This window comes from Microtus oregoni, unplaced genomic scaffold (genome assembly GCF_018167655.1).
Source record: "Microtus oregoni isolate MIOR12 unplaced genomic scaffold, Mior012 000003F_ref0000135, whole genome shotgun sequence".
NCBI lineage: Eukaryota > Metazoa > Chordata > Mammalia > Rodentia > Cricetidae > Microtus > Microtus oregoni.
The window spans coordinates 19,901,122-19,925,559 of NW_024543062.1; the positions used below are offsets into that span (position 1 = coordinate 19,901,122).

General features: G+C 50.7%; 1 protein-coding gene across 2 annotated transcripts in view; it reads left to right on the top strand.

Annotated features, from left to right (window-relative positions):
• Abcb9 (ATP binding cassette subfamily B member 9) overlaps positions 1-21,278 on the top strand; it is a 32,811-nt gene extending 11,533 nt beyond the window's left edge. For both annotated transcript variants that reach the window (XM_041648884.1, XM_041648883.1), the window contains exons 5-12: positions 588-793; positions 1,890-2,087; positions 3,160-3,288; positions 4,813-5,001; positions 5,907-6,080; positions 9,827-9,986; positions 11,609-11,745; positions 20,233-21,278. In XM_041648884.1, coding sequence (XP_041504818.1) covers positions 588-793; positions 1,890-2,087; positions 3,160-3,288; positions 4,813-5,001; positions 5,907-6,080; positions 9,827-9,986; positions 11,609-11,745; positions 20,233-20,493 — 1,454 coding nt within the window. In that variant the 3' untranslated portion in view covers positions 20,494-21,278. The remainder of the gene's footprint in view (positions 1-587; positions 794-1,889; positions 2,088-3,159; positions 3,289-4,812; positions 5,002-5,906; positions 6,081-9,826; positions 9,987-11,608; positions 11,746-20,232) is intronic.
• The last annotated feature ends 3,160 nt before the right edge of the window (positions 21,279-24,438 follow it).

Genomic DNA, 24,438 nt, shown 5'->3' on the forward strand with positions numbered 1-24,438 from the left:
CCAGGTGGGGCAAGGAACAAGAGACCAGCCCAGTCCTGTCCCTTGGGGCCTGTTCCCCACCCCATCAGCACACCTGATGGCTGTTGCAAGGCCCCTGGCCCAGTTCTCCACATTGTGTGAGACACCTGCTATGTGTTCCTCTCCAAGCTCAGGTGGCTATTTCTAAGGCGGGCATGGAGGGTGTTTACCCATTCTTGCCAGTGACTGCTAGCAGAAATAAGTTTGAAATCTCTCTGTGATGAGTGTGTGGTACCAAGCTGGCCCTTCTTAGCTGACATTCAGCTGCTGTTCCCACTCAGAGGGGAGGCAAGATGTTGCAACCGTATGTGGTGGCCTACACCTGTGATTCTGTCAAGGCCAGCCTGGGCTTCTTGAGACCTGGCATCAAACAAAACAAAGAAAAAATGGTACTAGGGGCTGGGTCTGGCTCCCTAGCCTTCCAGAAGTGCCCTCTATCATTCCCAGAAAGCATGGCAGGAAAGATGTGATTCACACTGCCCATCTCAGAAGCCCCTTAGCGTCCCCTGTGCCCACCCTGGCAGCTTTGGGCTTCCTTGCCACAGAGGGCTGAGCAGCCTGTGTTCCAGGGGATCTCATCTCCCGCCTGACCTCTGACACCACCATGGTCAGCGACTTGGTCTCCCAGAACATCAACATCTTCCTGAGGAACACAGTCAAGGTCACAGGCGTGGTGGTCTTCATGTTCAGCCTGTCCTGGCAGCTTTCCTTGGTCACCTTCATGGGCTTCCCCATCATCATGATGGTGTCCAACATCTACGGCAAGTACTACAAGGTAGGCAGTACCTGTGTCTGCTTCAAGAGCCTTGGGGGCTAGGCAAGGCTGTTGGGAAGTAGGAAGTAGTATGCGTTCATTTGTGCCTTCATTTGGTCATCGGGCATTTCCTGAGCACCAACTGTGTCCAGCACTGAGAAGCAGTGAAGTAGGCCCCACCTTCAGAGCTCATGTCAAGTGACAACTGGCCTCAGGTCATGGTAATCACAGCAGTGGTATCAGCCGGGCATGGTGGCTCACACCTGCAATCCCAGCACTTGGGCTTGAGGACCGCCACTCCAAAGCCTCCAAAGCAGAGTGAGGCAGGTGGCTGTGAGTGGGGGGTGGCTGTCGGGACCTGAGGAGAGCGGACTGTCTCAGGATTGCACACACGGGGCTCTGTGGTAGAGTGTGGCTGTGGGTAGGTGATGGGATGCAGGGAAGTGACAGGTGATGAGTGCAGAGGTTGACTCTGAGTTTCAAGGGAGATGGTGACTTGGGCCTTGCTTGTAATCTAGTATGAGGCCTCTGCAGTCTGCTCTGCCACTGCCTGTTAACTGGGCTCACTCTCCCTGGCTCCTAGATTTGTGGGAGCTCCAGAGTTCAGACATGCAAGTCTAGGCCCCTAGACAGGCTCAGGCGCCGCTGGGGAAGGGACTCAAGAGCAGGAGCTCCAGGCCAGCTAGTGAGTCTCTGTTCCTGGCTCTGGGACTCTCCCCTGTGCAAACACGTTTCCTTCAACCTCCAGCCTTGGAAAAGGCCGTCTCTCCTCAGCTCTGGTCATGGATTCCCACTAGTTTCTCACTGAGGGGAAAAGTAAAAGGTTGGGATGGAGCCTGTTCCCTTCCCTGTCCCTGCCCTCACTTTGCTGCAGTATTGCTGGCCTCAATCTCTGCCCACCTCAGGCACCACCTCCAAGTGGGTGGAGCCTTGAAGAAATTAGCCATCTAAAAAAAAATGACCCAGCCCTCAGAAAGGGCACCCCAAGAGCTCCACTGAGGTCTGCTCTCGGAGTCTGCCCTATCAGAAGGAAGTGGGGCTGGGGCTGGGGCAGGCAGTTGGGATGGAGGTGGGTCCAGGAGGGTAGTGAGACTGTCCTGCCCATTCCTATCCACAGAGGCTCTCCAAGGAGGTCCAGAGTGCCCTGGCCAGAGCCAGCACCACAGCCGAGGAAACCATCAGCGCCATGAAGACCGTGCGCAGCTTCGCCAATGAGGAAGAGGAGGCGGAGGTGTTCCTTCGCAAGCTGCAGCAGGTGTACAAGCTGAACAGGAAGGAGGCGGCGGCCTACATGTCCTATGTCTGGGGCAGTGGAGTACGTGTGGTCAGATGCCAGGGGTGAGGGGATGGGCATCCAGATAGGGAGCCCTGCTTGGGTAATAGTCTGGGTCCCCACACATGGGTGTCAAACCATCTGAGAGTCTTTCCTGGAAAGACCACAGTGGCCTTCAGAGGCCTCTGCCTGTTTCTGTGTGAAGTGGCAGGCAGGGAGACCTTGCTTCCCCAGTCTAGCTATGGCCCAACCTAGATTTCAGCCAGTTTGTCCCTGTCTCAGTAGCCTAGGAGGTGGGAACTGGGCCAGCCCAGGAGTGGTGGGGCCAGGGAGGTGCAGTTTCATGGGAGGAAGGAGCTAGAGGGGTACAGGGGAGCCAGGAGGCAGGGACTATTCAAACGACACTACCTGAGACACCCCCTAAAAATGCCAGTCAAGCAAAAGGGAAGGGACAAGCTCAGCCAGCTGCCAAGTCTATCTGCCAATTCTTGCACAGTAGGGCTCTTGGGGTGGGGAAGGGTTGCTAGGGATCCTGAGTAGGTTGTGGGTTGTCTCATCTCCCAGACCTCCTTTCCCCAAAGACTATAGCAGGGGGTCCCCAAGATTGCCCTTCAGGAGCCTAGTTAAGGGAACAAAAAGTTCTCACTGTCCAGCCTCTGCCTGGCTGCTGTGTGACCTTAATTGGTGCACCAACTTCTCTGATCCATGCTCTTTGCAATGAAGACTGCCTGGCCCAGCAGAGGAACTTGAGGGTGGCATGTGCCAGCCAGGGCCTTACAAAGAAAGCCTTGTTCTGCTGCCAAGCCCACAGCCTGCTCCAGTCAGGGGCCTTTGTAGGGGTTGCTGGTGGGGGGGTGGGGTGGGGTTATGAGTGACAGGTAGGACAATGAAGTTTTCCATTTGTGGCAGAGTCTACAGAGCCCTTAAGGCTGCCTTCCAGCACCCAGTGAGATGGCTTAGTGGGAAAAGACACTTGTCACCAAGTCCAGTGACTTGAGTTCCAAAAGAAGCTACTCTCTTGTTCCCACTCACAAGGTTGGGGGCACAGTAGAGGGCAGGGCTCTGGGCAGCTAAGGCCTGGGAACATAACCCAGGGCCTCTCCCCTCTGTGCAGCTCACACTCCTGGTGGTCCAGGTCAGTATCCTCTACTACGGGGGCCACCTTGTCATCTCGGGGCAGATGAGCAGCGGCAACCTCATCGCCTTCATCATCTACGAGTTTGTCCTGGGAGACTGCATGGAGGTGAGGGGCAGCGGGGGAGGGGAGGGTGCGCAGTGCAACAGGTTTGGATTTATATCGGGTGGGTGTGTTTCTAGCCAACAGAATGAGTGCATGCAAGATTGCATTCAGACCCATCTCAAACAAGGTGCTTATGATATACCAATGCTAGAGAAACAAGCTCTGAACCGGGACATGTGATGTCACTGTTGGAACACACGGGCATAGCGAGTGTGTACTGTGTAATGACATCACTGTGTGAACACACGGGCATAGTATGTACCATGTGCTCACACTGTCTTCACAGCAATCATGTGCTCTGTTGGTGTGAACTTACGTCCCCAAGGTGGACACTGTTACAGCACCTAAGGGACTGAGAACAAGACCAGGCAGGCATCCTCCGCTCAGACTGTGCCACCACTTCTTGCTGTGTGAGGTGGGCATTCTCTGTTCTTCTGAGAGAAGCTACCTCATTGCCAACAGGTGCTCAGAGAAGAGCCCTGCTGTTACAGCTGCGCTTATAACGGTGCGTTTGCAGCCAGAGAGATGAATGCAGAGTATTCATTAGAACCCGTGTAAAAGTCAAAGTAGGGCCAAGGCTATGGCTCCCTTGGTAGAGAGCACTTGCTGAGCATGGGTAATTCTAGGTTCTATCCCCAGCCCTGAATCAAGGAGGCTTGCTGGTGTGGGCCTCACCACAGTCCTGGAGGGGTAGAAGCAGGTTAGGTCTGGGGCCTTTGACTTGAGTGGGAGGCAAAGTGGGGAACTAACAGTTGACAGCTTGGGCATCAACTCAGAGTCCCCAGCACTGCAAGTGGGATATCTCTGAGACTCTTTGTTATCACCAGCGTTGGGGAGCCCAGGCTGGCCATACCATGACTATCCCTTTATAGACTTTCTTTCCCTCCCCAATGCCTTGACATGGTGGACATATCTTTAATACTGGCAGCAGAGACAGATGGGTCTCTGTGAGCCTCAGGACAGCCTGGCCAAATTATAAAATCCTGTCTGAAAGAATCCTCTTCAACCACATATTGAGTTGTTTGAGACCAGCCTGGGCTACGTGAGGCCCTGGAAAAACAATTGCCAGACTGGTGCACGTCTTTAATCTTAGCATTTGGGAGGCAGAGACTGGCAGATCTCTGGGAATTCGAGGTCAGCCTGGGCTACATAGCAAATTCCAGAACAGTCAGGCATACATAAACCCTGACTTTAAAAAAAAAAAAGAAAGAAAAGACTTGATTCTCACTCTGCCATGCTTACCACACACACCCTCTGCATGGCATGCAGCATCCAGCATGGTGGCAGTAGAATCAACAAGACCAGCCCTGGGCCCTGGGTCCTAATGCTGGGTCACAGGGGCATCACTTTTTTGTACCACCTTCATTTTTTCATGATCACTGTCTGCTGTACCAGCAGGTGGCATTTGGGGGTCCCCTGCATCTCCTCCAAAGCTGCAGTTCTGTCCTGGGACTCCCCACACCCCGTCACTGGTGGGTGTCAGGAACAGACTTGTCAGTGGGACCAGGGTGTATGTCTTTCTTGCAGTCTGTGGGCTCCGTCTACAGTGGCCTGATGCAGGGAGTTGGGGCCGCTGAGAAGGTGTTCGAGTTCATCGACCGGCAGCCAACCATGGTGCATGACGGGAGCTTGGCTCCTGACCACCTAGAGGGCCGGGTGGACTTTGAAAACGTCACCTTCACTTACCGCACTCGGCCCCACACACAGGTCCTTCAGGTAAGAGCGACTCAGGGCCTGCCAAGACCATCCTTCCTATATCTTGGTTGTGTGGCCAGGAGCAAGTAAGGCCAGTCCCTGGGCTCCATTGAGGAAACCTGCCCTTAACTGAACTCCAGGAAGACCTGTTAGAGAGGGCTAGACAATGCTCAAGTAGAGGGTCTGCCTAGCGGGCTTCCATCCCTAGTGCCAAAAAAAGGATTGTGTGTGTTGGGGCAGAGGGGGCTTCAGTCACTAATCAGAAGCGAATTGGTGGGACCAGAGGTGTGCTGTAGTCATGGAACACAATAAGAAGCTCAGCGAGTAGTGAATCTGGGCTCTGCTGAGGAGAGGGGTAATGACAGACAAGCAGGACTTCTCAGAAGTGACCTTTGAGTAAGACCTGTCCAGGAAGCAGGAGCTGAGCAATGAGCAGGTGGCTCTCTGCAGAACACACTCCAGCAAAGGGGTCACTGAGCCAGTCCTGGTGCTCCGGCTTGTCATCCCAGCTACTGAGGAGACCCAGGGCAGGAGGACCACAAGTCAAGGGCCCCCTGGGCTGCAGAGCAATGAGTGCCAGGCCAGTTAGTGAAAGGAGAGCTAGACTAAATTCCACCTTTTGGGAGTCTGCAGCAGGAGGATTGCCACTAGTTCAAGGCTGGCCTGGGCTGTATAGGAAGTTCTAGACTGCCCAGGGCCCCAGTATGGGGATGTAGCTCAGTGGTTGAGATTTTGGTTAGCACACATAAGGCTCTGGGTTCAATCCCCAGTACCTCAAAGAAAAAACAACCCTCCCCCAGGCAGGCCTGGTGTCCTAGAAAGACCACTCAGGTGCTGGCCAGCAGCACCAGCTGAGGCAGAGGGCAGGGGGTAAACTGGGTGATACCCTCCTGCCTATGAGACCTGGACATCTTGTGTCCCTGCAGAATGTCTCCTTCAGCCTGTCCCCAGGCAAGGTGACAGCCCTGGTGGGGCCCTCGGGCAGCGGGAAGAGCTCCTGTGTGAACATCCTAGAGAACTTCTACCCGCTGCAGGGCGGCCGCGTGCTGCTGGATGGCAAGCCCATCGGCGCCTATGACCACAAGTACCTGCACCGCGTGGTGAGTGCCACACACCCTGTCCTCCTTCTCTTCCCTTCCTTGTAAGCTGTGACACAAACGCAGGGACGTACAGTTTAAAAAACGTCACTGATGTGACTTCACCACATAGAATGTTTTGGCACTCCACAAGCTGCCATGCTCCTTCTCTTCCCCCAGGGGTAAAGCTTCACCTGACCCCTGTGACAGCCATTTCCTTGATTGGCATTAATTTTACTCCCTCTGGACATACCCAGACTGCATGGCTCTGCCCCAGCCAGCCTGAGCTTCTCCAGGCAGAGTCAGAGTGCACGAGGTCGCTCCCGTTCCCATGGGCTCCTCGCCTGCAGACGCAGACAGCCATGCACTGGATCCCAGGCCTGGCCAGGCCTCTGATTCTGTGTTCTCGTCAGCACTGACTGTGCAATCATGGGCTGGGTGTGTTCTGATGGTCATTCGTGTGGAGTGTCTTGGTGATACTCACCCTCCTCACCCTCTCTGGCTCCTGATACTACTCACATGTCTCTTTTAATGACACAATGCATTTTATCCTGGTTGCTTTCAGGACCATGACCTGTCTTCCCTGTGTATAATGGCTTTGGTTTCTGTTTGTGTGTTTTTAACATGTGTGTGTTAATGCAGAGGTTGGACAACTTTCAGGAGTTGACTCTTTCTCCCTCCACCCAGTGGGTTCTGGAGATGGAACTCAGGGCATCAGACATGACAGCAAGCACCTTTACTTGCTGAGCCATTACCAACCCTTCTTTTGGCTTTTTGAGAAAGTGTCTTTCTCTGTATTCCAGGATAGCTTCAAACTCTTGGCAGTCCTCCTGCTTCAGGCTCCTGAGTGCTGGGATTATGTGTGTGTCACCAGATCCAGGTTGAGGATTTTTCTTGCTACTTATTATTTATTCACTAAACAGCGAACCACAGCAATTGTTTACCTCGTGCGGGCATTGTGCACAGAGTCATAATGGGCTCAAGGGGACTGAGAACACAGGGTGTGCCATGTGTGGGCTCTGTGTTCAGAGGAGAGATCTGGAATCTGAGTGCATCCCAGTCCCATCCTGAGGCTGCAGAGGGCCTGTCTGGTGTCTGTCCCTCCACCTGAGAGTCACCAAGCAGCCTTGTGTGCTGCATTTTCCAGTGCTGAAGGATGGTCACTGTTAAAATTGCTGTCTGTCCATCTGTCCACACCTCCCACTCTGGCAGGACTTTGAGTCATTTTGCTTTTTTTTTTTTAAAAAAAAAAGTTTATTTATTTATTATGTATATAGTGTTCTGCATATATACCTACAGACCAGAAGAGGACACCAGATCTCATCACAGATGGCTGTGAGCCACCTTGTGGATGTTGGGAATAGAACTCAGGACCTCTGGAAGAACAGCCAGTGCTCTCAACCACTGAGCCATCTCTCCAACCCCCTCGCTATATTTTTTTTTTTTTTTTTTTTTTTTTTTTTTTTTTTTTTGGTTTTTCGAGACAGGGTTTCTCTGTGGTTTTGGAGCCTGTCCTGGAACTAGCTCTTGTAGACCAGGCTGGTCTCGAACTCACAGAGATCCGCCTGCCTCTGCCTCCCGAGTGCTGGGATTAAAGGCGTGCGCCACCACCGCCCGGCCCTCGCTATATTTTTTAAGCATCACAAGAGTCACAAGGATCAGGGTGGGATGGGGGTGGCTCTGCCCTCATGCCATGATAGATGATTTGGATCACTGTTTGTTTTCCATATAAAAGGGACAAGGAAGCCAGGAATGGTGGCGCACACCTTTAATCCCAGCACTTGGAAGGCAGAGGCAGGTGAAGCTCTGTGAGTTCGATGCCAGCCTGGTCTACAGAGTGAGTCCAGGATAGCCAGAGCTACACAGAGAAACCTGGTCTCAATAATAACAAAAAGTTCTTATTGTACAAGTGTTGGGAGCAGAGTTTGAATCCCCAGAACCTATGTAAATGTCGAGTGGGTGTGGCAGCCTGCTTGTAATTCCAGCCTCAAATGGCAGAGGATCCCCAGAGCAAGCCAGCCACTGAGACTAGCCACATGGGCCGGCTCAGCGTTCAATGGAGAGCTGCTGCCTCAGTGAATAAAGAACGACTCCTGACATCAATCTCTGGCTCTTCTCACATGCGTGCACACGCACAAACACACACATCCGCAAAACAAATGTAACTTAAGATTTTCTTTAAAAGAAGGTAAAAGTTGCTCCTGTGCTGACATATAAACAGGTATTCAGACTGTGTGCTAGACAACACCATCTGTCCAGGAGAGCCTCCACAGCAGGGGTGCGTGTGTGTGTACGCATGCATGAGCCAATGTGCTGAAATGTACATGTGTGCATTAACAGGGCTGGAAACCAGGGCCTCATGTTAGATAAGTCATCTGTCGCTGACCTAGCCAGGCTCTAGTCTCTATGCCTTAAACATTAGTCCCTGCATTAAACATACATAAGCAGAGAGGTGAAAGGTGAGGGCTGTCCCCCAATCCCTGTGTGGCGCACACTGGGCTGCAGTCACTCACAGCTGCAGTAGTGCGCGGCTCAGATTACAGACAGCTCTGCTAAGTGGGGAATTCTGTGGGCTTCCTCCCCTCCTGCTGCCTACAGACACCAAGCCCCATTTATATGCTTATTAGTTAACCATCTGGTTTTCCTCTGGCCTATGTTGTCTCCTTACTTTTAAGTTGTCGAAAGCACAAAACTGTCAAGTGCCACACTATAGCCATTGATTTAGTGATTTTTGTCGTATTTTAGTGATTTCTTTTTTTCATTTTTGTGTGTGTGCGCACGTTTGCATGTGTGACATACATGTGTGTAGGTGTGCATGAATTCCCCCAGGTCACTCATGTATGAGAGTGCACGTGGATTCCTAGAATTCCCCCAGGTCACTCATGTGTGAGAGTGCACGTGGATTCCTAGAGTTCCCCCAGGTCATTCATGTGTGAGAGTGCACGTGGATTCCTAGAATTCCCCCAGGTCACTCATGTGTGAGAGTGCACGTGGATTCCTAGAGTTCCCCCAGGTCACTCATGAGTGACAGTGCACGTGGATTCCTAGAATTCCCCCAGGTCACTCATGTGTGAGAGTGCACGTGGATTCCTAGAATTCCCCCAGGTCACTCATGTGTGAGAGTGCACGTGGATTCCTAGAATTCCCCCAGATCACTCTTTCACCTCATAATTTGAGGCAGGATCTCTCTCAGTCAAACCCAGAGCTCAGCAATGCTGCTAGTTTCACTGAGCGGCTAGGGAGCTGGCCTCTGCCTTCTGAAGCTGGAGTTACAGGTAGGCCTTCATGCCCACCCGGCACCAATATGGGCTTGGGGATCTGAACTTGGGTCCTCCAGTCTGTGCAGCATACTGAGTTTGGGGTAGCCTAGATGCCAGAGTAAGACCTTGTCTCAAAAAAAAAAGTGGGGGAGAATGAGTAGAATTAGGACAACTGCCATGTGGCCTCATGGACACTCACTTGGCAAAGTCACAGAGCTACTTCCTTTTCTCTTCTCTCTAATTGGGGAACTTACTTGGCTTAACTCAGAGCAACAAGATTTGCTAGCCCTAGGTTGTCATTCTGGGGGGCCTGAGGTATAGGAGGGTCTGGGTACCAAGGCCCCAGCTAGGAAGTGAGGAGGCAGTTGAATGCAGCCAGCAGGCAGATTAGGTTACCAACCTGAGACTCCTGGCGTCAGCCAGGCGGGGCTGGAGACAGGGCTGCCAGTGACAGCTGGTGGAGGCTTCATGGCAGCTTCTCCTAGCCCACTTGCTCTCCACTCCCCACAGATCTCTCTGGTAAGCCAGGAGCCCGTGCTGTTCGCCCGCTCCATCACGGACAACATTTCCTACGGTCTGCCCACCGTGCCCTTCGAGATGGTGGTGGAGGCCGCACAGAAGGCCAACGCCCATGGCTTCATCATGGAGCTGCAGGACGGGTACAGCACAGGTACCATGATGCACCTCTGAGTTAGAGCTGCCAGTGCACCCATGCCCCACCATCTCATTTTCTTCCCATCAGTCACACAAATATGGACACGTCAGTTAGTCCCAGTGGCATGTGATCTTTGAAAAAGGTAGTGTATACCCCCAGGGACGGTGGGACATAGATCTCTGAGTTCGAGCCTGGTGTCAGGGCCACATGGGGAGACCCTGTCTCAAAGCTGAACAAACAGGGAGCTGGGGAGGTGACTTAAGCATGTCGCTGTCCTTTCAGAGGACCAGGGTTCGATTCTCAGTACCCACAAAGCAGCTCACAACTGGCTGCAACTCCTGTCCCAGAGGATCCCGTGCCTTGTGGCCTCTGGGGCACCAGGCATGTGGTATACAGGCATACATGCATACATGCAGGCAAAAGACCCACACATAAAGTAACGATTTGTTTTTGCTTGAGATTTTGTGTGTGTGTGTGTGTGTGTGTGTGTGTGTGTGTGTGTATTTAGAGACAGGGTGTATCCCTGACTATCCTGGAACTCTGTAGACCAGGCTGGCCTCAAACTCACAGAAATCTGCCTGCCTCTGCCTCATGGGATGAAAGGTGTGCACCACCACCTGGCTCAATTTTTTTTTAAAAAAAGGAACAAAATGTCTATTTAACTGGGCATGGTGGTGCAGGGAGATTGCTACAAATTCTCAGCTAGCCAGGGCTCTGTGAGGAGACCCTGTCAAACAAACAGTGTATGTGTGAGTGCCTGTGTATGTGTGTGTGTAGTGTTACTGGGCCACCTAAAGATTTATTTGTGTGAGGCCAGCTTTCAGGAGTCAGCTTTCTCCTCCACCATGGGCCCAGGTCTGAGCTCACTGTCGGGTCTGTGCAGCAAGTGCCTTCACCTGCTATGACATCTTCCAGACCTTCCTTGGGTTTTCTGACAGTCTTACTGTGTAGCCCAGGCTGACCTTGAGCCTGCATCACCCCAGCTTCCCAGAGCATAGCAATCACAGTTGTACACCACACTATAACACCTGGTCTTTTATGTCTTTATTCTGCCCTTTTATAGACAAAGGTCAGCCCTTTAATTGTGTACTTGTCCTTAGCGCATCTTAATGACCTTTCCTATTGGTGCAAGGACCTGTCCCGCCCCTTCTTTCCTCTTATCTGCATTAAGTGTTCAGCTTTTATGATGACTTATGGACTTTGTTTCCTATTGACAGACATTTGAATTGTTCTTATTAATATTTGTCTTGGTAATGACAATGTTGTAATCACACCCAACACCTGCCTCTGGTCCTCTGTGGGAGAGACTTGACCTGTAGGGACATTCCTTGAGGCAGGCTTGCACACTGTGTTCAACAACGTGTCAGGGCAGAGCATCACAGTGGGGTTTCCTAGTGTGCTGGGTCAGGAAGACTGTTCCCGCAGACCACACCAAACACCACGGTGCACTGTCATACTTTTAGCCATCTCTCTGGTGCACTGGGGGGCTGATCCTCACGCACCGTGGTATCTCTTCCTGAGCCACCGTCTGTGGGTGGTCCCAACTGGGGACCCTCAAAAATGTCTGCATAGCTGGTGCCCAGGTGACAGGGAGGAAGAAGCCCCCTAATAACTCACTCTGTGCCTCCTTCATGCAGAGACGGGGGAGAAAGGAGCCCAGCTGTCAGGTGGCCAGAAGCAGCGGGTGGCCATGGCCCGGGCCCTGGTGCGGAACCCACCTGTGCTCATCCTGGACGAAGCCACTAGTGCTCTGGATGCAGAGAGTGAATACCTGGTGAGTAGAGGGAGGGGGCTGCTGGAGGGAGAGCGTGGCCAGGCACCCTGAGAGCTGGCTACAGGCTCTCTCAGGTCATGGGGGGGGGGTGGCACACGCCTTTAATCCCAAGCACTCGGGAGGCAGAGGCAGGCGGATCTCTGTGAGTTCGAGACCAGCCTAGTCTACAGAGCTAGTTCCAGGACAGGCTCCAAAGCCACAGAGAAACCCCGTCTCGAAAAAACCAAAAAAAAAAAAAAAAAAGAAAGAAAGGGAAGCAGGGAGTTCTGGGCATGGGTTCTTTGGGGCCTGGGCCCCCAGCTCTAAGCAGAGCTACAGTCAAGTGCCATGGAAACAGTGTCCTGCCAGAGGACCCGATAGGAAGCCCATCCTGTGTGATTCTGTGTTCCTTCCTCCTCCCCTCTCCTTCACTGCTTTTGTTCTGCAGCACAATACTCACGCCTGAAGGCCTTGCACAAATGCCCCGCCCTGCAATTTATGGTGTGGCTTTAAGCCATTCCTCCCTTCTAAGCCTAGCTTTCAGTGATAGGACACAGCTGTCACCTCAGGGGGACAATATAGAGTTTATTCTGGAGCCAAATAAGTGACTGTGGCCCAGGAACACAGATCAGGTTATCCTCAGCTCTATGGTCCAATATGGAAACAGGTTCCAGTTTCATGAAGTTTTTATAGTGGCAAAACAAAGAGAGTTCAAATCGAGACACTCCAGATACATTGGTGGAAACATCAGAGGCAGTTCCAGCAAAGCTGGGAGGCTCTGTCATGGGCCTCATTTTCTGTCTGATGACACACTTAGCTTTTGGGTTGTGGTAACCAGGGTCTGCTAAGTTAACCCATTCCAAAAGGGTTTTTACCTGTTAGTCACAGTTTGTTAAGTCTAACACAGGTGGGCAAATCTGACCCTTGGGGTTTGAAACCAGCCTGTGGTGTCACCACAGTTCTGACGAGACACACTCGTTTCCAGAAATCCTCGCTCACAGCTCCTGTTGGCTAGCATGGCATTTTATGCATGGAGTCCACATATTATCAATTTATATAGCATCCCTCACAGGAACTCATCCCCAGGGTCTGACGTAGATGAGGCAAGGTGATAGTCAGGGCAGTCTTGAGAGAGGCCATAAAGGAAGACAGTCCTCAGCCAGGCAGTAGTGGTGCTCGCCTTTAATCCCAGTACTCGGAGGCAGAGGCAGAGGCAGGTGGATCTCTGTGAGTTTGAGGCCAGCCTGGTTGATGGAGTGAGTTTCAGGAAAGCCAGAGCTAAACAGTGAAACCCTATCTCAAAAAACAAACAAACAAAAAAGGAAGACAATTCTCTATCAGTGAGCCTGCTGGCTGTGCTCCAGATCTGATAGGGTTCACATGTGGCATGTAGTAGGGTTTATATTAAAATAAGAATACCAGCAATGAAGGAAACATTTTAAACAACCGAAATTTACCTATTGTTTAAAAAAAACAGATCGGCCATGTCTGTATTTATAGTTATTGGTATTCTGAACTGTCGTCTTAGATCTTTTAACTTAAGCTTTTCCTTTGGCCAGCTGGATGGCATAGCTCTAGCCTTGCTATGGGGCAGCTAACTAGGAAAGACAGATCTGCAGTCCACACTGTAGCTCTGGCCTGTGGATGCTCACCTTGGCTAAACTGGTCCCCTTGATCTCCTCAGCATGTGCTGACTGGTGATGAGGGAGCAGGAGCTCAGGCCTGTAGCACTGAGGAATCCAGTCTTCACAGACCCAATAGGATCCTTTTACTTCAGTGGCAGAAACAGAAGTGGGAATCTGGGGACCATCCATTTCCTTTTCATTAGCAAAATATGAATATTGTTTAAATTAGTCCCAGCTAACCATACTGTGGGACAGTTTAGACACTGATTTAGTCAAGAAACGTCGGCACTTACGGGGTATACTTGGTGAAAGCTGATTTTGTTAGAGACGTGTGTGTGTGTGTGTGTGTGTGTGTGTGTGTGTGTGTGTTATAAAGAGTTAAATCTTTGGGTGTCTCTAGCTGGAGATAATGGAGTTCAAGGTACTTTGTAAACATTTGAGTGTGTGATAGGGCCTTTTACAGTGTTTAGATCACTGTTTCTATGGATGTTAAACGATTGGACTTTGAGACACGTAGCCCTGACTACCCTCAAACTTCTGGAAAGTCACTAGGCAACACCCCCCCCACACACACAGCGCCCGCCCAGCTACATATTTTCTTAAAAGGAAAATGTCTGTTTACTTTGACTATAAGAATTCTGATATAAAATATTGATGCCCCCACATTGGAGGGGCTTTTTTAAAAGATTTAAGATAAATTTTGCCGGGTGGTGGTGGCGCACGCCTTTAATCCCAGCACTCGGGAGGCAGAGGCAGTCAGATCTCTGTGATTTCGAGGCCAAAAGCTACGGAGAAACCCTGTCTCGAAAAATCAAAAAAAAAAAAAAAAAGGTTTTTTTAAAACCAAATTATACTGAATGATAAAAATATCTGTCACAAAAACAGTGAACACACTCGAATCTTTTAGACATAAAAACTAGTTTTAATAAGGTAGGCGGGGCTCTAGGTGAGCAACCAGCCACAGAAACAGGACAGTTTCGTCACTAGTGACTCCATTAAAACCAAGATTAGTATTTCATCATTTAGGAATAAACCAAGTGAAATACTAAATATCATGAATGATTTAAAAAGTCTAATTATAGCTGGGTGGTGGTGGTGGTGGCCCTTGCCTTTAATCCCAGCACTCAGAAGGCAGAAGCAGGCAGATCTCTGTGAGTTCATGGCCAGCCAGTTATACAGAGAAACCCTGTCTCAAAAAACAAAAATGTCTAATTATAAGAGGATTTAAGAAACATAAAAATAGAGAAATGTTCAGTTACCTGGGGCACTGACTGTTAGCAGAGCTGAGATGAGCGTCCTCAGCATCTCCCGAGTGCTGGGGTTAAAGGCATGCGCCACCACCGCCCAGTGCAGGTTCTTTTTTCAATTACCTTTTTTCCCCTTCAAATGTCTAACACTTGGTCAGGATAAGGACCCTGAAAACGCTGCTCACTTGTCTAGAGGCAGGGGTGGCCCAGTGCTGTAAGTGCTGCACAGGACAAAGTACAGATGCCATCTTCCCAGTCTCGGGCAGTTAGCCCCAAGGGAAGCTGCTCTCTGGAGCAGGACAGCGTCTCTGAAAATGAATTTATGCCGAAACTAAAGCAGAACTGTATAATCATGTAGACCTTGTTTTTTTGTTATTTAATTTTAATTTTAAAGCTCAAAAACTCTAGAGCCATCAGCTGCCTCCGCTTGTTTCTCCTGGGGTTACATTGATTAAATGTCGCTTTACCCTTTGTCAGTTAATTGCGTTCTGAACATGCAGCCAGGTTTTCTTAGACAGTCAGAGTTGGGTGTTTTTTTCCCCTTAAAATTTTAGTATTACTTGAACCAAAAGGAAGCTGGGGGTAGAGAGTTGAAACCTGGCCGCCCTGCCAAGAGGACCTAGGTTCAATTCCCAGCACCCACATGGAGGTTCACAACCTCCTGTAACTCCAGTTCCGGGGATCCAACACTCCCTTCTGGTCTCTGAGGGTACCAAGTACACATGTGGTACAAATACATACATGCAGTCAAAACATTCATACACACATTTTTAAATTAAAAAATGAAGCTGGTCCAGTGTCACATCTTCAGTTTACGTGAGGACTTATGTGTCTGTTGGGGCTTTTAATCTATCACCAAAATACCCGCTTTTTAGACTCTGTACATTTGTCTCTTAATTATGCATGCAAAAATAAATTAGCACACAATAAAAATTTTGTTTTACACAAACATATGAAAACAATTCACACATACACGACACAGTTACATGAAAATCACACAATTACACAAATGTGTGCACTCACTTTAAAAAGGTTGGGATGGCTCAGTGGTTAAGCATGTGTTGCTCTTACAGAGGATGAGAGCTTGGTTCCCAGCACCCACATCAGAGCTCACAACCACCTGTAACTCCAGCTCCAGGAGATCTGATGCTGTCCTCTGGACTCCATATATATGACTTAAAAAAAACTTGACCAGGTGATGGTGGCACAGGCGGATCTCTGTGAGTTCGAGGCCATCCTGGTCTACAGAGCAAGTTCAATAACAGGCACTAAAGCTACACAGAGAAACCCTGTCTCGAAAAAAACAAACAAAAATAAATAAAACTTAAAAACTGGGTTGTGGTGGGACTTGCCTTTAATTAACCCCAGGAGGCAGGTAGATCTCTGGGTTCAAGGCCAGCCTGCTCAACCTCCAGAACAGCCACAGCTATACAGGGAAACCCTGTCCCTCCCCCTGCCAATAAAATAAAATAGTGAGGTGTGAGAAAGACTTAGCGCAAGCGCATAAACATGAGCAGTTTGGCCGTGGACACATAATATGACTCCTTCCTCTTTTAAGAGCTTCCATAGCTGAGGGGGAAGAGCTGCCTCACTGATGAAAGTGTGTATATCTAAGAGAAAGGAAAAATAGTTTTGGCATCAGGCTCTGGCCTGTGGCAGTTGAACACAGTCCATGCCTGGGACCGGCTGTGGCCACACAGGCCTGGCTACAGCCGGTAACCAAGCCTTGCTCCCCACTGCTCAGGTGGCTGTTACCCCCTTGGATCCTTCTGTGCAGTGTAAAGTTTAAACACAGACAGCAGCTGCGGCTTTGTTTCTCCCTTGCACTTAGGAGACTTAGGAAATACTAAGTGGGTCTCTGGGCAGAAAAAAAGCAGCAAAGGAGCCCAAGGTAAGGGCAAGGCAGGGTGGCCAGCAGCCACAGGCAGGGGCACTCAGCAGTGCTTCAAGGTGGAGCTCAACAGCGAAGGCAGAGCAAAGCCCCTGGGGCCCAAGGAGTCCCCTGAGCCTTAGGGACCTCAGCTCAGACCAAACAGGTCTGTGGCTTCAACCAAAAGGAACCTTAGGATGGGCTGGTAGAATAAAGGATTTTAACTTAGGCTTAAATACAAAGGTTAAAGAAAGCTGCCCAAGGAGAAACTGAAAGACACTCCCCAGTTCTTCACCAGGAAGTGGCCTTCACAAGAATTTTAATACAAAGGGATTCTCCTCTCTCTCTAGCTTTTATCTTTAAAACAGGCCATAATGTTTTCCTTTGATAAAGGACTTTGCTCTGTTAAAGAGTGGAGATTAGCCTCAGGATTTAGCCTTAGTTCTCTTATAACGTCAATATTTTAAAAAGGTTTACTCAAATTACTAATTTCATTTTTATGTGTGTGTTTGGCCTTCATGTGTGTATGTGCACCATGTGTGTGCCCAGTACTCACAGAGGTCAGAAGAGGGCATCGCATCCCTAGGAACTAAAGTCATAGATGGTTGTGAACCCCACGTGGGTGTTAGGAATCAAACTCTGGTCCCTGCAGAAGCAACAAATGCTCTTAATCACTAAGCCATCTCTCCAGCCCCCTACAATTGATTTTTTTTTTTTTTGGTTTTTCAAGACAGGATTTCTCTGTAGCTCTGGTGCCCGTCCAGGAACTAGCTCTTGTAGACCAGACTGGCCTTGAACTCCCAGAGATCCTCCTGTCTCTGCCTCCCGGCTCTACTGCCCGGCTCTAGAATTGATTTTTAATGTATCCTTTTAACTCACTTGTAAAATTACTAATTTTTGTAAGTTACCACTTTTCTAATTTCTTTTCCTTTATGAAATGATTTTGAGTTCCAAGTAAAGCAGTCTGCCCCTTCAAGATTACCAAGTTTGCAATGGCAGATGTTCCCCCTTGAGGGAGTCATGAAGCTGAGTTGGATGGGCTTGATCGCCCGTATTTTCAATACTTTCAAGTTCGAGTCTGTCACATAGAGCATCACACCACACATGCTGTATCCTCACACACAACTCTTATTTTGGGAAGCTTTTTCCCAGTTTTTCTTTCCTCTGAAAAATTGCAAGACCCAGAGTGGTGGCACACACCTTTAATCCCAGCACTCAGGAGGCAGAGGCAGGTGGATCTCTGTGAGTTCAAGGCCAGCCTGGTCTACAGAATGAGTTCCAGGACAGCCAGGCTACACAGAGAAAGCCTGTTTCAAAAAACAAGAACTATTTGCAAGCCCCTCTCAGCTAGCTAGGAAGCACAGTGTTGTTTGGTTCGGGGTATGTGCCACTTTGGGGACAGACTGCCCACTCTCACCTGAGACCTTCCTTTCGACTGGCTCTGGAGTTAACCCCGAACATGTCCATAAACGTGAGAGTCGAGACCCTGGGTGTTGGTGTGTCTCTCCAACGCGGCCCAGCCATGACCCTCCGGACCCAGACATGGGGTATGGCTGCTGAGCTGGAGGGAGCAGCGTCTGTTTCCTTTATTACCAGGGGCTAAGAAAAGACCTCAGCTAAGGGCAGCAAGGCTGCCGGAAGCAGAAGCCACAGAAGAGAACTGGGTGCTTGGGGAGAGTCAGGGGGCAAAATCAAATGGCAATGTGTCAAAAAGTATTACAAAGAAATCAAAGCCCTCAGATGCCTAAATGTGAACAAAAAACCGAAAACAAGTGGGCACTAACCAAACGACTTCAGTGAACCAAACCCGTACCTAGACCAAAATGCCCCACAGCAAATAAAACCAACGCCATCACACACCCTAAGAAGCATAGGCATCTGCACAGGAGCTTGGATAACCAGCCCAGACCAACAAATGCCATGGGCCCAAGTAAGGGAGGCCTGAGAGCACCCCAGAAGGACCGCAGCCATACACTCGAGATAAAATGCCAGATGGCTTAGACTCAGAGGGTCCCTACTGGAACCTCACTTCCAACTCCTCTAGTGAAAAGTGGGTGGTTCTTGGATCCCACACTGGGTAGCATAAACACGACTCTCACCTCACAGGGAGTTACTGTATCCTGGAGCCAATATGAGGGGCACATAGATTATCCCAAATTTTATGTTCCAATATAGAAGCCGTTTCATGAAGTTTTTATAGTAACAGAACAGAGTCATAAGTCCGAACACTTTCAAACGCATCGGTGGAAACATCAGAGAGACAGGTTATAGCCGAGAGAAGAGATCTCAGCTTCTCTGATCGCCACAGGATGTTAGATCTGACACAGAGGTGGGCAAAGGATGGCAATTTAGGGGGCTACAGCTAGCCCAAGACAAGCTGTAATCTGCTCTGGGCTGGCAGGATCCCCTTCCCCAGCACTGCAGCTCTGTCCAGACAGACAGCCTTTCTGCAGTCAGTGGCCATGTCCTTGGTGCTGGTTAGTTGCCCATGCCCATCCTGCCAAGGGCCAATCGGCCCTTTACACAGATGGTGGCTGGCCTGGTCCCAGGCGCCATGCTCTGCTCTAGACACTGGAGCTAGAGAGATAGACAAGACCTCTGTCCTCATGGCATTCCAGGCTCGTGGGACAGACAGGTCACAAACAAGTCCCTATAGCCTGTGCTCCAGAGAACTGTCAATCATCTATGCTGGTAAAGGGTTGGGCAGCTGCTGTCCAGCATACACACATCTGGGCTTTCAGTGAATCCTTGAAGCAACTGAGCTCCCTTTGCCTGGTGCAGAGGTAAGGGAGGAAGAGACAGAACTGGTACAGCATGGCAGAGGCTCAGTATGGGTATACAGCATGTCCTGTGTCCAGCGGTAGTGATGGAGGTTGTGATTGTGATGGAGGTTGTGATTGTGACTTCCCTCAGAGGATAGTGACAGGACTCACTCCATCTCTGTGCTCGTGTTCTAGAACAATGGCTCTTGGGTCCTTGAGAGACAGTAGGTTGTAGGAGCTAAACGCATATCGCAGAGCAACAGAGGGCACACATGTTGAGTCCTAGTAAATGCGGAGGGAAGAGGGGGCAGGGGCCTGTGGCAGGTACTGATTCAGATAGGAAATGCATACACCAATGCTGGGCATTTTCAGGAAGGCACCCAAGGGTCATTGTGCATCTAGGAGCACTGTGGCACCATGGGGGTTACATGGAGTTGTCATGTACTCTCTGGCGCTCATTGTGAGGACCAGGCTAAGACCTGAGAGCCAAGGAGCCACCCTGGGGAGTTCTGAGGGGCAAGGGCAGCAGGGTGTTCAAAGCCAAAGGTCAGTGGAGGGGGGGTAGGGAGAAGGTAGGAGGTGATGACGAGGCAGGACTCACTATGAAGTTTATCAACCAATGCCCACAGGTTGTCCTCTGATTCCACACGTTTCCATGTTCATGTGACACAGACAGTGTGCCTCCGTGTGTGTAAGGGGAGTGGGTAGCACCAGCAGGAAAGCTGTAGTCCTACAGCAGGAAATGAGGGGAAGAAATGGACAGATACTGTAGTTTCAGGGCTGCTCTTCCTGGCTCGGGCCTTGGGGCTGACGGGTGCTATCTCTGGTCCTCCAGGTGCCCCCTTTTTTAGCACCTGGGCTGTCTGAACTAGAGACTTGGGGGTTGGGTTCTATCTTGGCCCTCATTTTACTACCCAAGAACTGAATGTCAGGTGGCAGCAGTGGGCAGAGCAGCGTGTGCAATGCTGTGCAGCCCCTGAACTTCTCTGTCCCGTTCCCTGCAGATCCAGCAGGCCATCCACGGCAACCTGCAGAGACACACGGTGCTGATCATTGCACACCGGCTGAGCACCGTGGAGCGAGCGCACCTCATCGTGGTGCTAGACAAGGGCCGTGTGGTGCAGCAGGGCACGCACCAGCAGCTGCTGGCACAGGGCGGCCTCTATGCCAAGCTGGTGCAACGCCAGATGCTGGGACTTGAGCACCATTCGGACTACACAGCTGGCCACAATGAGCCGCCCAGCAACGGCGAGCACAAGGCCTGACAGCCAGGCTGGCCGGACACTGGGCCCCGGCTGCAGCACTGGAGGCGACCTGCCAAGCCCCACTCTTGCTTCCTGCATCTTGCCTCCTTCCACCTGCTCCCCAGGCCCCCACTGGCTGCCATGGGCAACCCTCTTCTACCGTCTCCCTTCTTGGCCCCTCCAGGCCTGCCAAGGTAGAGCAGCCTTTTTAAACCAAGTCACCAGGGTGTTTACTGCTCCCTTCAACGCGCTCCAGTCAACTAGATTTCAAAAACACTTTTCTTTTTGGGACTGGCAGTGAGGAAGCTCACTAAGCTGTCCTCAAAACTTCTGAGCCAGGAGTGCACGGCTCTTCCTAACCACCTGGAGGCCGGCTGGGAGAGAACTAAGCAGCCTCCTCTGCCCCTGTCCCCTAGGGGGACTCACGGGTTGGCCTTCTGTCCTTCCAGCCTCCCTGCTCTGAGTCAGGCTAGGGGTGGGCAGAAGAGTGGGAGGAGACTGACTGCCCACTAACCCCTGCCAGTCAAAGCCAGTCTCACTGTGAACCACCAGGAACCTCAGAGGAGGGGCTGGTCAGGCCTGGCGGGCCTTGGGGTGCCCCCAGCACTTGAGCCCTTCATCCTTGCCCCTGGCTGGCACCCTCCCCTCATGTCCACCCTGCTATTCTGCGGAGGACCCCTGTTTGTGAGATAAGTTCTCTGATTGGGAGAGAGAGGGGGACCGAGGTAATGCCCAGGGTCTGGCCTTGTCCTGGTTTTGAGGTTTGGGGAGAACTGGGTCAATAAAGTGTACACTACCTCTGACCTCTACCCCGGGAGGCTTCCCTTGGATCTGACTCTCTCTGGCCCTGTGCAGGGCAGACATGCAGGAGCAATTCAGGGTGCGTCTTGGAACCCAGTCTGTGCTCTTCACAGCCCTAGGAATGGAGCAGACGTGTGTCAGCTTTCTCCATGGGGCCGGTGCAGTCAAGTTGATAGTCCCCAAATGCCAGGGACCCCTGTGCTTCCATGACAGCCAAAGCCAAAGCCACCTGTTTCTGTCCATCAAGGTGAGGGCCTCCCACACCCACCCAATCTGAGGTAGAGAACTCACACTGTCTAGGGATCTTGATCCAGTTAACAAATTAAAAGGTAGGACCTGTTTACCCCAAATTTGTGGACCAATCGGCCTCCCTGTTTTTGTTCAAACTGACCAACCCTTAATTAGGGGAGGAAGACCCCACCTTGAGCTGAGCAGGCTGATCCACTGGCGGGGGCCACTCGCAGCTCGCCTGCCCTTTTGTGTCAGGTGACGAGGGAGAGGCCAGCCGGCTCAGCATTTTGCCATCTTTAGTACCCATAGTCACGGCCCCTAACCCCTCTGTCTGCTCCCCAGGGGATCTAATTTCTAGTTCCTCAACACTGCACTGTGGGGAGAGAGGCCTGGGCCTAGGAAGGGCCTGTTACTAATTCAGCTCTGACTAAGACAGGGTCTCTTTATGGTGATCTGACCTTGAACTCATGACCTCTAGGGTCACAGGTAAGTATTGCTATGCTCATGAGGCTAATCTGATGGAGGCAGTTCTTCAGCTGAGACCCCCCTTCTCAGGTGTGTCTAGGTTGTGTCCTGTTGACGAACACTAGCCAGCACAGGTGCTATCCGGAGCTTTGCTTTGCCTATGTTTATCTATGGTGACTATATTTTGTAGATACTTAATATTGTAAAGACCCAATAAGATACATAGATGAGCTAAACTGCCCTAGAGGAAAGCTAGGATTGCTGAGGTGCCCTTCCACTCAGTGTCCCCTTTCTGGGCCTCAGTTTCCCCATCTATAAAAGAGGGATGCATTGCAAGAACTTCCTGCCTCTCTGCTCTTACTTAGATGGGGGCTCTGGGGTGGACGGAGGGCATCTGTTCCTCTCGTTGCTGTGACAAATGCAGAAGAAATGTACAATCTCGTGGCGTGGAAGATCATAATTCTAAAGCAGGGCATCTTGGGGCCCTTCCAAATTCTGGTGACTCCTGAGTTCTTCAGCTAGTGGTCCCATCACTCCAGACTCAACCTCTCCAGCCTTTGAAAGTCCTTGGTATCTGGGATCTCCCTGTGCTTTTATCAGAACCTGACATTGTGTTGAGGTGGCCTGGGTTATTCAGGGTGAGCTTATCTTGAGGGCCTTGGCATAGTCATGCCTGCCGACCTTTCCTCCAACTAGGGTCCATTCTCAGGTCCCAGGTACTTGGCATCTTTTGGGGTATCCACACAGCTCACCACAAAGGGAAACTTGTAGCCTGGGTCATGTCAACCTCAGAACACATCTGGTTTGTAGAACTGCAGGTTTGTAGTGGGTTGGTCTTCGGATGATTCCAGATTAAGCTGGAAATACCAACTGTAGGCCAGGGCCTCTGTCCTCCCCCACCCCCGCCAACTGAGGATAATGTACCAGGGTTGAGAAGAAAACCTCCTCAGGATAGGCAAATCATAAATCTCAATGCTGCCTGGTGGATGATAAAAGATAAGCCAGCCTTTTGGAGAGCAGCCATTTCAGAGAAAGGTAAGCCCAGCTTTCCAAGAGAAGTGCGCTTCATCTCTGGCTAACCTGAAGGAAGAGAAAGGGGCAGCTCTGCCTCCCGGAGCAGTTCCTCCTGAGGACACGGTCAGCTGTTTCTCCACACATTGGCTCCAGCTCTCTCCCGTTAGCAGGCACCATGACCCACACCTGGAGGGGTCTTTAGCCATGCTCGGAAATTGCAGCCTCAGTATTAGGCCCCCAATCCCCCAAGTCCCTGCAGCTTCCAGATGAAGGGGCGAGCAGCTGCCACAGGGCTCTGGTGTGGGCAGGCACCTCTGCCCCCCTCCCAGCAGCTGTGGGTCCAGGACGCTAACCCCGTCTAGGTCACGTGGTCAGCTCCAACAAGCCTGGAAGTGAGGCCTTTGTCAGTGAAAGAACTTTCTAGAGTCAGCTAGCTCCTCTTTAAGGGATAGCTATGAATTTAGAAATAAGTGTTTGATTTTGGATGCAATTTAAACTCACAGAAATGCCACAGCAACAGTCCAGAATCTTTACATAGCTTCGTGGTCCCCACACATGATAAGTTCGTCTATCCCACCGGGAACAACACACATTCTCACGGTCACTGAAATTCCAAGCTTTTTTGTGCTTTATCAATTTTTCCACCAATGTCTTTCTGTTCCTGGGTTCAGACCAGGGTGCTAAGATACATCTAGTGATATTTCTCATTTTAAGGGAATAAAATTGTATAAAACTGTATAAAATTCATCACAGCGTTAGCTTAGCCACCACGATCTAATTCCGGGATATTTTCATTGCCCAAAAGAAACTCTGCCCATGAGCCCACACTCCCTCCTCTCTGGCCCCTCTAGCCACTAATCTATCACTCTCAGGCTGCTGGCTGCGGGCATTGCACACAAATCCTACAACAAGGAGTCCTGTGTGCCTGGCTGCTCACTCCCTCAGCTTCGTGTTGCCAATGTTCGTCCATATTGCAGCCTGGGTCAGAACTGTATCCTCCTTATGGCTGAATAACAGCCCATTGTATGCAGACCACATTTTGTGTGTCTATTCACCGCTGATGGACGTCTGGTTGTCTCCACCCTTTGACTATTGTGAACCGTGCTGTTGTGAACATTTGTGTTTTTGTACAGATCTGTTTACAGTTCTCTTGGGTGTGATGGGGTCATAGCGTGACCCTGCTTTACTGCTTGAGGTCCCACCCAGCTGTCCTCCACAGCAGCTGCCCCAGTTTACACGCCCAGTAACAAGTAGGGTGCAGCGGCTCGCACTTGATATCTTAGCCGTCAAGAAGCTGATACAGCAGGATTATTCTAAGTCCAAGGACAGCCTGGGTTGCAGTGTGAGACTGTCTCAAAATTTTAAAATAAACAACAAAGGCAAACAGCAATGCCCAAGGGTTCCAGTTTCTCCCTGTCCCCTTACTGTTTGATATTTTCTATTACTTGTCTTTTA